The following is a 15,685-nucleotide window of genomic DNA, read 5'->3' as shown; positions in this document are numbered from 1 at the left end:
AAAAAAAAAAAAACAGTGCATTAAAGGGTCAGTAACTCTCAACTGGTCTACAGGCCCCTCCCCCTGGCTCTCCGTGCCTTTTGCCTCCCTTTACTCCACAGTGAGTTGTTAAGTGACCTGTGCAAAGAACTTCACTGTCAACCTAGGCTTCCCTGTAGTTCCCTGATAACTGCTGGTCATTTGCCTCCAAGAGGAGAAAGAAGCACATTCTTTTTAGGAGTGCAGTGAACCTACTTGGGGAAACATATTTGAGCGCCACGTAACGCACTTTGTTTTTAACATTGCGCTTTTGTACACCCATCCCAGAGCTCCATGTTTTTTCAGTGCCAGACATCATCCTGGTCCTTAACAAAAGACCTTTGCCTACAGTTTTCACTGGAATTCCCACCAGACAGCTTCAGTCTTGTCTAGATGTTTCATGGTATTCCCATCTGAGACAGAAAGGTTTTTACAAAATAGTTTCCTACTCTATGTATGGAATTTTACCTAGCATTTACAGAAGCCCAGGTTCCTCACATGCCATGTAATAAGCAAGAGTTCAAAAAATAGGATTTTATTTGTATACTTATTTTCTAATCCCCCGTGAAGGAAACATCTACCGTGTCTCCTGTTTCTAGTGCCTGGGTTAGTTCAGGACACGGAAGCAAACTCTGATTTAAATATGATGATGATGCCACCAGTACTGTACACATCAAAATCTTATTGTTTTTAACGTGATTTCCACAGTGGAAGGGTCATAGGATTACAACCCATGATGTCTGATAGAACCTTTTGTCCTAGGTTGTAAAAGGTCTTCCTGTTAATCTCTCTTGGATGTTTAACGTTTTAAACAGGATTACATGCAGAATGTTCATGGTAAAGAGATTGATCTGCTGAGAACCACTGTGAAAGTCCCAGGGAAGAGGCCACCCCGAGCCACGTCGGCCTGCGCGCCCATCTCCAGCCCTAAAACCAATGGCCTGTCCAAGGACATGAGCAGTTTACACATCTCACCCAATTCAGGTAAGCTGACAACACCCACGCCAGGAAATCAAGTTCGACAGCAGTAGGGGGTACTGGCTTGAGGACGGTGTTGAACTCTTAAGGTCAAGTGGCGATGTCAGGTATCACATTGTAGATGAAAGTTTAGAAACCTCATCCCTTCTGTGGCTGATTATTTCCGCTACACTTCTGGGTCCCGTGAATGCCAGCAAACAAATGGTGGTGCTTTGAGTCACAGCTGCACAAACCAAGCATCTAGGCTGTCCCAGGGCTGGGGAGTTGAAAGTAGAGTTTTACACGCGAATGGACGTTTAAGGGCCTTATAAAAAACATGAATTAACTGTGAAAGTATCAAGGAGTAACTGATTTCTCATAACTACGTATGCGAAATTGGGAAAACTACTCGGAACAAGACTCAAAGGAAACCATTTGACCTATCTAAAATTTAAATCCTGGGCTGGGTACGGTGGCTAAGCCTGTAACCTGAGCTCTTTGGGAGGCCGAGGCGATCACTTGAGCCCAGGAGTTCAAGGCTGCAGTGAGCTAGGATCACACCCCTGCACTCCAGCCTGGGTGAGACCCTCGTCTCTAAAAAAAAAATAAAAATAAAAATGTGAATCCTCTCAGTCTTAAATTTTAACTATCATCTGTCATTTTTTAATGCAACTTTAGTTGTTATTCTCTTCTAAAGGAGGATTTTTTCATTCAGGATTAAAGAAAGACTGTTTTCTGAAAATTTAATGTATTTAGAAATCCTTGGCCTCTGTGTGCAGTGCAAGCCATTCAGAGTGTCATCAGTCACTTGCTTAAGAGTCTTCGCAAATGATAGCACTGTGGCCTCGACCTTTCCGTGACTACTTTATCAGAGAAAGTATTAAAGAGCCACTTGAGTCCTCCCACTGACCATCAGACTCCTTCACATGTGGAATCCCTTCAAGAATTTTTGTTGTTTCCTCCAGTAAAGAAAAGTCGCTTTCTTCTCTCCCACCTACCTCCAGTCTTCTCACAACATTTCTTTTCTTCTGTAGTTTCTAGCATATGTCTCTGCCTCTCAAAGATGCTACGTTTTCCCTCTTCTGACACGTTAAGTGCTTTTAAAGAGGGATGGTCCGACTGCACGGGTCCGTGGCGTGAATGATTTTGGTTGGCGAAAGTGGGGCAAGGAGAAGGAGTGAGAGTCTGGGGTCCACTGTGCCGGGCTCCGCCGTGCGGTGTTAGGTCACGAGCTGGTTCTCTACCGCCGTGTTGGGCCGATCCTGCCCGTCTGTGTTGCAGGGGGTGGTGTCGGGTAAGGTAACGTCGAAGTGCTGGGGAAACGTGAAGTGTGACACAAATCCAAGCTGCAGCTACCAATTGAAATAAAAATCGTCTTTCTGCTGAAGGCAGCGTCAGTTCCTTCCCAAAAGGTTAGCAGGTGCTTTTGCGTGGTCTCCCGTGACCTGCTGGGCTTCGTTCCAAGACTTCCCTGCGATCACCCTCGCCGGGGCGGTGCTGGCCCTGGGGTGGGAGCAGAGGAAAGAAGTCCCCAAGAAAGAAAACAAAATCTGTAGTGAATAAAAAGCTAAAGTCTTCATTACTTTATTATATTACATTATTTATTCATTTATTCAGAAAATATCTATTGAGCACTGATTTTGTGCCAGGCAGTGTGCTGTGGACACGGAACCCCTGACCTCTGAGTTCCTGTGCAGGGCAGTCACCAGCGGATGTTCCACCTCCCCTTCGAGCCCGTCACGTCCCGTCTACCCGTTTATTTATTTAGTGAGTTTATTTTTTAATTGACGAATAAAAATAGTACATATTTATCATCACAGCATGTTGTTTTAAAATATGTACACTTTGTGGAATGGCTACATTGAGCCATTTATGGAGCTTCTGAGCTTCTAGTGTGTGCCAGCCACTGCCCTGAGCCCTGGGCTCACAGATGAGCAAGATATGATTCCTACCGCAAGAACCTTACCCTCCAGAGGGGGAGAAACAATGGGACCCCTGCAGTGCAAGTGGCAGGCCGCAGCAGGCAGGCTTGGGGCCAGTGTGAAGACCCAGCGATGATGTGGTCGATGGTGGATGGTGTGGTCCAGGGTCTGACCCGGCTCTAGCCCAGGAGGTGGGGCCAGGCCCCAGGGAACGGGGATGTCTGTGCTGAGTTTGAGACGAGGATGAGGGAAGAGCTGCGTATGTGAAAAAGTGTTGAATATGCAAGATTAGGATTTTGAACTTCCTAATCCTGAGACTTACGTTCTTTGGTGCTGAGTGCCACTTGTTGTCCTAAGGAAAATACGATGCGTGATTATAGATAGAAAACACAACAGGCCCTCTAAACCACTGCGGCCTCTCCATCGAGGGGGTGGATTTTGTGTGCAGTACTTGGTTTTGTTCTATTTAAGACCCTTACTGTTGGGCAAATGAGAGAGTTTGGGACAGGGTTGAGATCCGTTTCCCCTGGTCACACCCGTCGGTGGAGGACAGCACAGCTTTCCAACCCTCAGCCAGGTTAATGCCGTGTCGGGACCCTGTTTGATTGTCCCTTTTCTTTGGATGCTGAGCAGGGATGTGACGTTAGCAGGACCAAGAGCAACTGTGAGAGAAGAAAATGCCTCATGGTCACAGCAGTGCTCGGGGACGTGGCACCCTGACTAAGCATGCGGCGAGGTCACGGCAGGTGTCGGGAAGAGCGCACAGACCCTCAGATACCCCCTCCCTGTTGGTTTCTCAGCTTAATCCTCAGGTTATGTGGCTGAGCCGTGCGGGAGGCGCTTCCGTAAGAGGTGGTACTTCATTACAATATTGTGGGATTTAATCTGCATTGACCTCCCCTAAACATGAGCATTAATCTGGAAAATGACATGTTCTTTCTTGCTTAAGAAATTAAAGCTTTTGGGGATTTGAGGTTTTATCCTCTAAATTACTCTTTGGAAATTGAGTTTCCTGTATTTAAAATCATTATTCATAAAATGCTCTGTCATGTGAAGAATTCAAACACAGCAAATTTAACTGAAATAAGTCGATGCTACATTTAAGTGATGGACGTTTAGCTAAAAATAGGTGTTAGTTATTTTAGAGCTATTTGCCAAAAAATTTAATATGCAACTTAACCTTCTTATTCTTCACTCTCGACTGATTTGAATTCTCCTATTTTGTTTAGAGTTCTAGGTTAACTGGAGGCGTTTGTTTCTTTTTATGTTTCCTTTTTGTAATTCATTTCCTTATCTTTTTGTGATTGAATTAGATAAGTGTTTTATGCCTTCCCTTGTAGTAACTTTTTTCATTCACAGAGACCTCGTGTATATATATGTACCTGATTCTTTGTATGAAACACTTACTGTGGCCTTAGCATCAATGTCCATAAGTGGAGTGACTACCAGTAGACAGAATCATTTGTAAGGTTCTCGATATATATTTCCAAATTAACTTCTAGAAAGGCTTTATATAAAATACTCTTCTATCCATAAAGCAAGTGCCCATTTCACAACACACACTTGCTAGTGCTGTTATTAAATAGTATTTTTAGAAGCTGTGCTAATCTGTGGAGCAATAAAAATACATCGTACTTTATTTGGAGATTTCTTCAACGAGTAGTGAAGGTGAACATCCCATGTGTATTGGCCGTGTGTACTTCTCATGATGTGATCGTTCAGAAGTATCCTTGGCCCATTTTCATGCTAGGTTCCTATCTTTTTCTTATTGATATGTAACAACTCTTTGTATATTTAGGATGTTAATACTTTATAATTTATTTTGCAGATAATCCACCAGTTTATTACTCGCTTTTTAAATTTTGTGGTCTTATTTACATGTCTAAGGTTTTCCCTCCTTTTTATTTATGATCAAAGCATACCTTTTACTTCTGTGGTTTCTACTTTAAGCTATTTACAAAGTTTTTAATAATTTGGAAATTAGATCACAGTTCATATGTGTATATTTATAATTTTTACAGTACTTTTATTCTTTTTTTTTTTTAATATATTTAACCACTACTCCACCCTTCATTTGTTTGGGCCTATTGTGTGTGACAGGAAATCTAATTAAATTTTTATTCAAATAAATAACCAATTGTCCTTTTGCTCCTTAAATTTTTTTCTTTCCCTGTTAATTCCATATGTCTCCTTTGCTGTACAACTAAATCATTTAATCGAACTGGCTGTTTCTGGGCTCTCAAATCTATTCCATTGAGCCACTGTCGCTGCATGGCCTCACCTTGTGTAGCGTATGGCTCAATTTACATCTGGTAGTATAACACAGTTTAATCCTTATCTTCCAGCTTTTCTTAACTATTGCTACCCCCTTATTTTTTTCAACTGAACTTAAGAATAACTTGAAACATGCTCCTGCCCATCGTGACCTTAATTGGCCTTGGTCTCAAGCTGTCAGTTAATTGAGTTGGAACTGACACCTTCACTATGTTGAGCTCATCATGGGACACTATTCCTTCTCAGTTTATTCAAATTTATTTTATACCCTCAGTAAAGTTTAGAGGTTTTCTTTGTGTAGATCCTGGATGTATCTTGTTAATCCACTCTATTAGCTTACAATTTTGGTGCATTGTGAGCCTGATCCTTTTTGGAGGGGTGGGTTCTATTATCTCGTCTAATTGGTAAGAAATCAGAAAGCTCCTAATTTTTATATTTTGGGTGTCCACCCATCTTACTGAACTCTATTTTTGTAATAGCTATTTGAATGTTTCTCTTGATTTTCAAGTTTGCAGTCATAATGCATTCCATATTCCAAATGCTGTACTGCCTAACTGTATGTCAGTGTGGACTTTTCATTTCTGCCAACCAGTTCACTGACTCATTGCATTGCCTCTCAAGCTGTTCATTTCCCGTGGTCACTGAGTCCACCACGCACCCGTCCCTGATTAATACTCTGGAGGTTTGGACGGTGAGGAGCAGTGCAAAACTGTCCCTGTAGGAGCCTTACACTGCAGTGAGGGTGGAGGAGTCAGAAGATAAACACACAAATAAGATCACTGCAGATTGTGATAAGTGCCAAAGCGACAAATGGGGCAATTGGATAGGAAATTACCATGCGTGGAGGTGTTTTGTTATTCCTAGAGTTGGGAAGTGGTTTGCCAGTATTGAAATAATGACTACATTTCACAGGTTAAAATGCTAAAAATGTGGTGATCTTAATGTCAGTTTTTGCCATGGGCTTTGGAAGGAGGAAGAAAAATGCATTGTCAAAGTACGTACCTTGTGTCCTACTGATAACTAAGCTCATGTCTCACTTCTGGACCAGGGCAGAGGAGCCTGCGGGGCGGGGGCTGGGGTGGTGGCATCAGCCTACCCACATCCCCCTACATTGTCACATTGTCGGTCTAAACTGGAACCTACCGGTCAGCATGGGCCACACACCTGCTCAGAGCCCACAACCAGCCTTCTCATTCGGGAAGGAGTTGCCCAAGGCTGCAGAGAAAACCCCTTCATCTGCCTCATGGACCAACGTGTTCTTATTCATAAATGTGAGTGGACAACCAAGATGAACAAAAAGGACAGTTGATTTCAGGAGAAAAAGTGTGACAATTCGGGGAGAGCAAATTTAAGAGGAACTTATAACTACCACCAGAAAGATTTAAAAGGTTAGTTATCATACTCATAAAATGAAGCAAGGCAAAAAAGATTATATGAAAAGATTATAGAAGAAAGAGTTCTTAGAAATTCAAGAAAAAAGATTGCAAAAATAAAAAATTCAATAGGTTAAATACCACGAAGAAGGTGGCTAAAGACAATACTGGTGATCAAAGATATAACAGAAGAAAATATGCTAGAGGTGAACAAGGACATCTGAAGAGTCAAGTGTCAAGTTGGATGGGAGAGGAAGCTCTGTAAAAATAAAATCCTAAAAAGCATCCACGATAAAAGAACAAGGTTACATACAGAGAAAGAAACCCGACAAACTGTAGATTTCTCAAGAGCAACACGGCATGCTTAAAGATAATGGAAATATTCTCTTCTAAGGACAAGTACTTTTGAACCTAGAAGCCTATGCAAAGCCCATTACCAATCAAAGGAAGGTGGGAAAAAATACGTCTTTAGATGACATACAGGGCTATGGGACATTTCCCTCTTAAGGGGTCTTTGAAAAAATTACTTAAGGATCTACTCCAGAAAACAAAAAAGACTACTCCAAAATATGTTTCTTTATTCAGGCCTAGTTAAATCCTGCCTTCCTCATCGAAGGTCACTCACTCCTTAGAACGTCCATGGCATTGTGCGTTTCCATGCTTTTGGCACGGAACCTGCGTTGTCTTAACCTTGCCATTCTAATGGGGATCCACCAGAAGCCACATTTTAGAGAATCTACCCAACTCGAATTTCAAGTGTACTTCCAGAAAAGGAAGTAAAATGCCCAAAAGCATTTTCTGACACGAGTTTTTGGCAAGGCTGGCTTGGAAAAACTATATCCACATATAACAGAATGCAGAGTTGTATTAGCTCTGACAGTTATTTCGACATGCATGTGTACTGCAGAAAAGCATAATGGCCAAAGGGTAGGGGCTTCACAATCAGAAACACTAAATTAATTCCCACCTTCCCCGTCTTGGGGTCTTATGCATTGTCCCCCTAAACCTCAGCTTCCTTGTCTTTAAAGTGGGGGAATGGTGTCTACCTCTGTGTTCCAGTGAGAAGAGCACACTGCATGCCTCTTAAAAGCTTGGCCCAGGATGACTTTTCAGAATTACATCACTAATTCATCATCATAGTTATGATAAAAGCAAGGAAGGGGGACAGAAATTATGTTCTGAATTAATTTTTCAAATGCAGTAAAGCATCTCTATAGCCTTTGAGTAGACATGATGAACACATGTGGCTTAGACTCCATAAACCCATGTTCCCCAGCAAACAGCATTGACTGTCATGGCAGTGGGCGGGGGGCGCAGGCGGAAGAAACGCCCTTCGGGACTTTCGTGGATCTCCATGGAGCCGTCTGCTCCAGTTCTGTGTCCTGTGGTCACTTTATTCTATTAACTCCTGATTGTGACATTTTTGTTCTAGGATGACAGATATCTTCTCGTCTCGAAAGTGTGTCTTTGTTGGGTTTTTGCAACTATGGGCATGTTTTTATCCTAACCAGATTGATGCTTGGATCTTTGTGAAAGGAAACCTTTCCCCTTCTCCTCCACATCCCCCTCCCCGATGTAGGCCCCCCAGTGGTTGCGAAATATTAAAGCCTTCGGGAGGGTTGGAGCTGATTTTCCGTGGAGGGGGGGTGGAGAGGCGGGGATGGCAAATGTGTTTGGAGTATTGAACTGCCGTTGACATCTAAAGCCTCAACCATGCTGTTTTCTCCACACTTCAGCAATCAGGACATCCAGCAAACCCATAAAAAAACCAAACTAATAGCATGAATATTCAGTGACCTAGAATACTAATTATTGTCATGAATATTAATGTGATCGGACTTGCCTTTTCCTCTCTTCTTTCTCCCTCGTCCTCTTTCTCCCTCTCTCCCTCTCTCTTTTTTTCCACTTAGCCAGCTCTAAAGATGGGTCATAATGAGAGCATTTAAGAGGGAGCGCTCTCCGCCGTGACAGGGACCGGGGTAATAAGGAGAGCTTGATTAACGCGGTGCACTTGGGGGAGAGATGAGAGGCTTCACGTGGGCCTGTTCGGGGGAGGCAATGAGGCACCGGCGGCTCTGTTGCTGCTCCCGGAGATTAATGAGGCCTAAGAGTGCATTAGGAACAGTGACAAAGGTTTGATCTAATGGGCTCAGTCATTTTTCCTTTGAGTGACAGACGCACAGAAGTAATTGGCTGTGCAGAATGGCAGCTCATTGGCGGTACTTAAGGATACATTATCCCCGTTGTGTGGCCCGCAGAGGCTGTTTATCAAAACTGCTCACACTGCACACGCAGAGTCGCGAAGCTGCTGTTACAGTGGTAATAGCTATTAAAAAAAAATAACGCGACATCAAAACTAGATCCGTTGTTGTCTCGTGGAAACAAAGTTTTTCTTTGTTTAGTTTCAAATGGTCTAGAAAACACTTTAATAACTCCGGAGTCTGTTCCGTGTCCAGGATGTGCGCTGCTGGCCCACGTGTGCTCGGTGGAACATGGTGGAACACCCGTGTCGGCCATGGTCACCGGGGGAATTTCCCACACTTCAGACTTCAGTTACAACATTTAATTCTCTGATGTGTAAATTGGGTGCTTTTACTGAACACCCTTCTAGCAACTTGGTAGAACACTTGCAAAGGGAAGCTTTACTGGTTGAGAATTATTTTTCTGAAAAAAATCCCCAAATTAGTATCATGTGATATCTGCTTTTGCAAACCAAGTTTTATTGGAATCAATTGTGATAGCCATTTAATAATTGTCTTAGGAAAAAAATTAATGCTTTGTGAGGTTTCTCTTAGACTAAAATTTCAGGAAGTTAGCTAAATCTGAAATTAAAAGACACTGAAGCTAATATTTTATTGTAGGTAAGAGTTGTAGCATCTTCAGCTCTGATGAGAAATGCATTCTTAGACTGTTAGTTGTTTCGGTGTTTTTACGTTTCTCCCACTGAGGGTTAGGCAAGTTTGTTTTCTCTTGTTTCCATCATTAAATTGTAAACTCTTCAAGGCATAGACCATTATTTCTATTTCTTTGTTATCCTCTTTCAGTTTCCTGACTTGGCGATTATTTTTTCATTAAGGAAATACTACCAAGCATTAGCCACTCTATGAAATGTAAGTGGTAGATACTGAGGGTGAGATCAGTCGGCCTCCTTCAGAGAGCAGTTCCTCCCTGGTCGCCTTGGGGGTCCAGATCCTTGGACAGTTCAAAAATAAGTGAGAATGATACTTCCAATTTAAGGAACCCTTCATGTATTTCAACTCTAAGTGGAGTGTTGTTTTCTGTAAGAACTTAACAAAAGCAGCTTGATTCTTGATGATTTCGGCTCACGACATAAGAGGGTGGTGAGGACACTGAGCCACGCATCTCTGTGGCAGCAGGTGCACCTGGAAGTAAAAAGAGTTGCTTTGAGAACTTTTTCTTTGCCTCTCAAAAACGTGTGTTTGGTGAAGAACAGTGTTTCTGCTGTTGACACGGTGCTTTCGAGACACTGGCGCGGCCAGCAGGGGAGGAGCTGTAGGAAAGCAGCAGCGCGGGAAGGATCTCAGCTTTCGTCCCTGCCCTCAGCCTGCGCCGGGACCTAACCGAGCTCCGCCCAGCGCTCCGCCCTTCCGGGCGAGGGCCGGGTCTGCGATGTGCCTGCTTCCTACTGTCCCTTCCCACAGTGGCAGAGGAGAATGTTTCAGGGTGGTCGTGATGTTTGTCCACCCCCAAACCTGTGGCCGATTGCCTGGTAGTGACCACTCAGGCTGAGAACATTTGTCTTTCTGGAATTTTTCTAACAAGCGGTAAAACCCAGAAACATTCCGACCGGCAAACAAGTACCCCACCTTGTGTCATCAGACTTCTGAGCAGGGGCTTCCTTAGCGCTCCGTATTTTCCACGTCATTGCTCTATGCCGTTGTGAGAGATCATTTTGTAAGAGCTGGGAGGGAGAGAAAGAAGCAGAAGTGAGGACTTCTGAGGGTAGAGCCGTGTGGCCACCGTGGCCTCCTTCCTGAAAGGGACCATAAAATGCAGTGACGACCAGAGAAAGCACCCCTGAAAAACGCTATGGTCAAATCAAAATGGAATTTGTGTGAAGAGCCCCTATTGTGTTTGTCATATAAAGGAGAAAGAATATTTTAAAGATGGAACCATTGTGCATGGCACATCAAGAGGCTGAACAAACAAAAAATCCTTAGTTTTATTCTCCATGTTTGTAGTGTTGCCATACGTCATTGTCACTGTACTGCAAATCACCAGTTCACACAACTCATACCAAGACATGGGTTGTGGCTGAGCGACACAGTAACGCTCTCTCGTGAGCACCTTCAGGGCCAGTGGTAGCGAGTGTTCCTTAAGCAGATAAAAATGGGAAGGTGAGACGTCACTGTGCAAAACTCATTATTACAAAATCAGAATAAAATTAGTTATTTTCACATTTTAGGAAGTGACCGTGAACTGTCTAGTTCCAGGATTTTGAATTCTGAGCATGGCCACGTGGCTGTATGCAGTGGTGATTACATTTGCCATTGGTTCTGGGCTCTGTACTTTCTTTTTCTGTTTGGTGTTGAACTGTATGGTTGGAAAAAGCAGACTGGTCTCTTGGGTAAATACTTATTTCTACATGTAATCACCTAAGTGAGAACTTACCTTCTGGTGTGCTTAGTGTTTTATCTTGAATTGTATCAGATGCCACATTGTGTCCGTCCCCAAGACAGAGCAACAACCCAGTGATGGGCTGTGAGCCGTGATTCTAGTTCTCCAGCTCATCGCCACCTGCTGCCAGGTGATGTCCTTCAGCTACTGCACGCGTCATGTCCCAGGCACGTGGTTTTTCTATCTCTCCTCTTTTCCTTTTATAAACTGTACCTTTAATGTTGGCATAACTCTGATCATCAGACCTTTAGAATTTTGGAAGACTGGGTGTCGTGGAGTCGGCCTCAGCCCTAGCACTTCGCCGGCTGACGTTAGGTGCTCCGCAGACACTCACCGAGTGGAGGCCTGAGCCCTGCGAAGCCATGGCAACGCCAGAACAGACAGACAGGAGGCAGACGACATGAGCGATTCACACATGAAGAGGCTCCATTACAGGAAAAGCATAAGGAAAATATTCAGACTCTTTAGATTTTAAAGACAAACAAAATTAGCAATATTCCATTTTAAGCGTTTGCTAAAAAATAAACTATAGAGAAAAGGAAAACCCACTGTTGATGAGATTAATAACAACTGGTATCTGCAGAGGCTTTGCGGTTTGCAGAGTGTTTTACATAATTTGATCATTATATTAACCACATGGGGCATATTATTATCATCATTATTATCACCATTTCTTTATTATTATCCATTTTACAAATTGTGGACTGAATTGCTTTAAAGATGCCCAGGTTCCATCTTCTTTTAGCCACTGGTCATTAAGAAAGTTAATTGGCAACATTTATTATGAATTGGAGAGATATGTATGCTGTTTGTCCCAGTAGTAACTCTTCTGAGAATTTATGCTGAGGAAAATTTAAAAGTAGAAGATGTCCTTTGCAGTGTTGTTTATGAGAATGAGAAGTTAGAAACAACCAAAACTATATAAAAGTAGGAAAATGCTAGTATAAATTATCTACATTAAATCAATAAAATGTTACATATTTAAAATTATTATGAAGATTATGTAACACCATAAGAGAACGGCTAGGAAGTTATCTTAACAAAGCATAATATAAAATTACATCTTTTCTATAGTTATAACTAAGAAAAATATATGCAAATATTAAATAACGAACTGATCTATTGGATGGGATTTTGTCATAATTGACATTATTGTATATCTGTATAATTTTGCAAAATAAGTTTTAAGAAATTTATACAACAAAATAGAGTCCTGTTATTTTTTTCCTTGACATGATAATGAAAACAGGGAAAAATCAGAATAAAATTAACTATTTCCACATTTTAGGAAATAACCATGAACTATCTAAGTCCAGGATTTTGAATTCTGCACTTAGCCACATGCTGTATTTAGCAATAGTTGTTACATTTGTCATCGTGATTGGGTCTGGGCTCTACAGTCTTTTATTTCTGATAAACATAATGTGGAAAATATATAACCCCCAAAACGTACCGTGTAGGGAAACACCAGATTCGTGTCTCAACAGCAGATGTGTTGAATTGCGATGTTTTACAGAGCACGTATCACGGACGCAGGTCCTGCAGGCCTGCACGTTTAAGATGCCGGATGTGTCCTTGGAAAAGATCCTCTTGGCCTGAAATCCCGGATGCCAAAAGGGGGGGCAGATTTCCGGTGCAAACACTGACCCAGGTGGGCCCTGCTCACAGGCACCGAAATCACTTGTATCTCACTCTGTATGGTAGTGTTGTGAATTATATTCTTTTCGGGTTTATAATTAGAGGGCGGAACAGACGGTGCAGGCCTGGTTTGGAGGGACGTGACCATTCCGGTAGCCTCCCCCGTCCAGTTGCGATTCTGGGGAACCTGGTTTTCTCCACGCGCTCAGAACGGGGTGTGGCACAGCTGTGGGTTTGCAAGGCCGCTGCTCAGGCTGAGTTTTTGTAAGATTTGAAGCTATATGTGAATGCGACTGGACCTAAAAACCCGGATGTTTCTAGATTTTTCTCTGGATGTTTCTAAAGGTTGAGACCTCTGCGAGGGGAAGGGTGAGCTCCTAGCGATCGTGTTCGCATCATTATGTTTAAGTTATATACAATTCCACAACGGGGATAAATGTCTGTTTTACACTCAGGTTCTCATAGAATTTTGGGGGGGTCCCCCCACAGTGTTCATGAAAGTTCAGTGTCACCTATTGCGCTGTTCGGGCTTGTTTAACCAGCAAGACAAATGCCAAGTCTCGTCTTCCTACTTCAACCCTTTGCTGCAGTTAAGTCCTGTTTGTGAAGACAGACCAAAGTTGGAAGGTGCCGTGAACAAAATTTTGTCTTTTAAAATTATTGTTGAATCTTTATTTGAATGCTACAAAAAGTCATTTCAGAGTATATTTTTTAAAAATCAGAACAGGCTATTTTTAATGTAATAAGCCTATAGCTTAAAAGAGGAATTCTGTCTTTGATGTCATTTGGTGGATGAAAACATTCTTGTTCAATAGAAAACCAGCATCTTTTTCATGCTCATTTGAGATCAGATCAGGCAACATACTGATGTGCATTCAGATATAAATGCCATATTCACTTTGAAATGCAAATTGTTTAAAGAAAAATAGCATATGGTGGAGGTAAGTACCTTTTCAAATCAACTCTTACACTTTAGGGATGTAAGTACAGCTAAAATTATTCTTTGGAAAGATCTGGCGCTTTTGACACATGGAAGCTTGCACTAATCAGGGCGGCCCAGTAAGCACACGCGCATATCCATATCAAGGAAGTGGCGCTGGGAGGACGTGGATTAGCATGGTAATGCAGCGCCCCCCGCTAGTCTGGGCGAGTGCCAGCTGATCCATAGATGCCGCATTGGGGGAAACGCTCGTTCTGAGTTCGTAGGGGCTAGGTAGTCAACCATGATTTCATGGTATTGCAGATAATATTTTGGGGAAAATACCAAAACAAATGCCAAATAGGTCCTTTTGTGACCGCCTTTCTATGGAAGCTGGCGTCCAGTACTGTTTAGGGTGGAACCGCTCTTCAAGGACAATAAAACTGTACACTTGCCCAAACTGATTCCATCTCTTATACTTCCTGACCTGACCTCTGCATTTAAAACCATTGAAATGACATTTTTTATCTTTTTGGGGCAAATTTTATTGATATAACATACACGTAGAAAGTGCAAAATCTTAAGTTATAGCCAAATGGACAGGTGGCCAGCCCCGCCCCCCAGGAACCCCCCAGGTGCCCCTTCCCATCGCCGCCCACCGCCAACCCCACACACAGGTGTGATCCTCTGATTTCTTGCTCTGGAGACAGTTCCGCCTGTTCCTGAGCTGGGTGCTAGCAGTTGGGGCTCTTGTGTTCATCTTCTCTCTCATGCTCTCTGTTCTATTTGTGGTGCTCATTGCTGTGGTGGCCCACGTCAGGAGTCCGTCCTTGCTGGTGTGTGACGTTCCACTGTACCACGGCACACCTGTAGTGGGTAGACATTTCTGTCGTTCCCAGCGTGGAGCTGGTATGAACAGTGCTGCTGTGAACATCCTTGCACATGCTTTTTGATGGACACGTTTACGTGCATCTGTCTGATTTTCATCTGGAGGGATGTGAAAGGCAAAGAATCTTGAGGGAGGAGAAATAGATTGGACTGGAAATGTCTAATGAAAGCTTTATGTCCCATGAGTCAATGAGAAGAGCAGTCTAGGTTGTCCTGGAATAGTATAAGGTAGTATCTCCTCTTCCTACCTATTCTTTATCTAGATGGGTCTAATTCCAGTCTAAAATAAATCTGCAGTGTCCATGGAGTGTCTCCTGCCCCTTCCAGCAGGGTGGGCTTCCTGCCCCTCATACATTCTTGCAGCTCTCACATTTTGGCTGCATGTGGACCTGCCTGCTACCGTCCACCAGACCAGATTATAGGTATGCTGAGGGCAAACATTGGTTTTGCCTAGCACAGTAGGGGCTCAAGGCCATGGGGCAGGGCGCGCTGGAGGGTCAGTGTTATAACAGATGGCAAGCACTGGGCAGGGTCCAGTTCTCCCTGTGAGCTAACAGGTTGGCCTGCCACAGGTTCATGGACAATGAGACTCTTGGGTCAAGACGAAGGACAGTTTATTGCAGCAGTAGCAGCCAGAGTATCGGCATCGTCATGCACTGCTTCCCCAAGCACCAGTTCCTGCAAGGTGACACCAGCACACAGTGGCTTCCATCTTAGGAGAAGAACCCCAAGTTTAGGAAAGCCCAGCCTCTTATAATGGGTTGTCAGCGAGCCTGCCCTACCTTTGCCGTGGACAGTGACAGTACCTTTATTATCCCAGACAGCAAAGATCTGCCCTCCTCTGGAGGAAGACGCTATCCCTGTCATCCAAGTCTATCACTCTGTCGACATCTCTGAAAAGATGACAGAGAACAAAAGGGTGCCAGCGCCTGTGCTCGGAAGACGTGAAGAAGCTGAGACCCGTGCAAGGCTGTCTGCGGGCAGGAGGGTGGGGCGGATGCACCGGCCACAGGGAGAGTAGAAGAGAGGGGGAGGGGGGAGGGAAGGAGAGCGTGGAA

General features: G+C 43.4%; 1 protein-coding gene across 3 annotated transcripts in view; it reads left to right on the top strand.

Annotated features, from left to right (window-relative positions):
- The window catches only part of AGAP1 (ArfGAP with GTPase domain, ankyrin repeat and PH domain 1), a 520,729-nt gene that overhangs the window by 352,139 nt on the left and 152,905 nt on the right, over positions 1-15,685 (top strand). For all 3 annotated transcript variants that reach the window (XM_069466874.1, XM_069466774.1, XM_069466883.1), the window contains exon 11: positions 834-1,002. In XM_069466874.1, coding sequence (XP_069322975.1) covers positions 834-1,002 — 169 coding nt within the window. The remainder of the gene's footprint in view (positions 1-833; positions 1,003-15,685) is intronic.

The sequence above is a fragment of the Eulemur rufifrons genome, chromosome 1, assembly GCF_041146395.1.
Source record: "Eulemur rufifrons isolate Redbay chromosome 1, OSU_ERuf_1, whole genome shotgun sequence".
NCBI classification, from domain to species: domain Eukaryota; kingdom Metazoa; phylum Chordata; class Mammalia; order Primates; family Lemuridae; genus Eulemur; species Eulemur rufifrons.
This window is presented reverse-complemented; position numbering and strand designations above follow the sequence as displayed.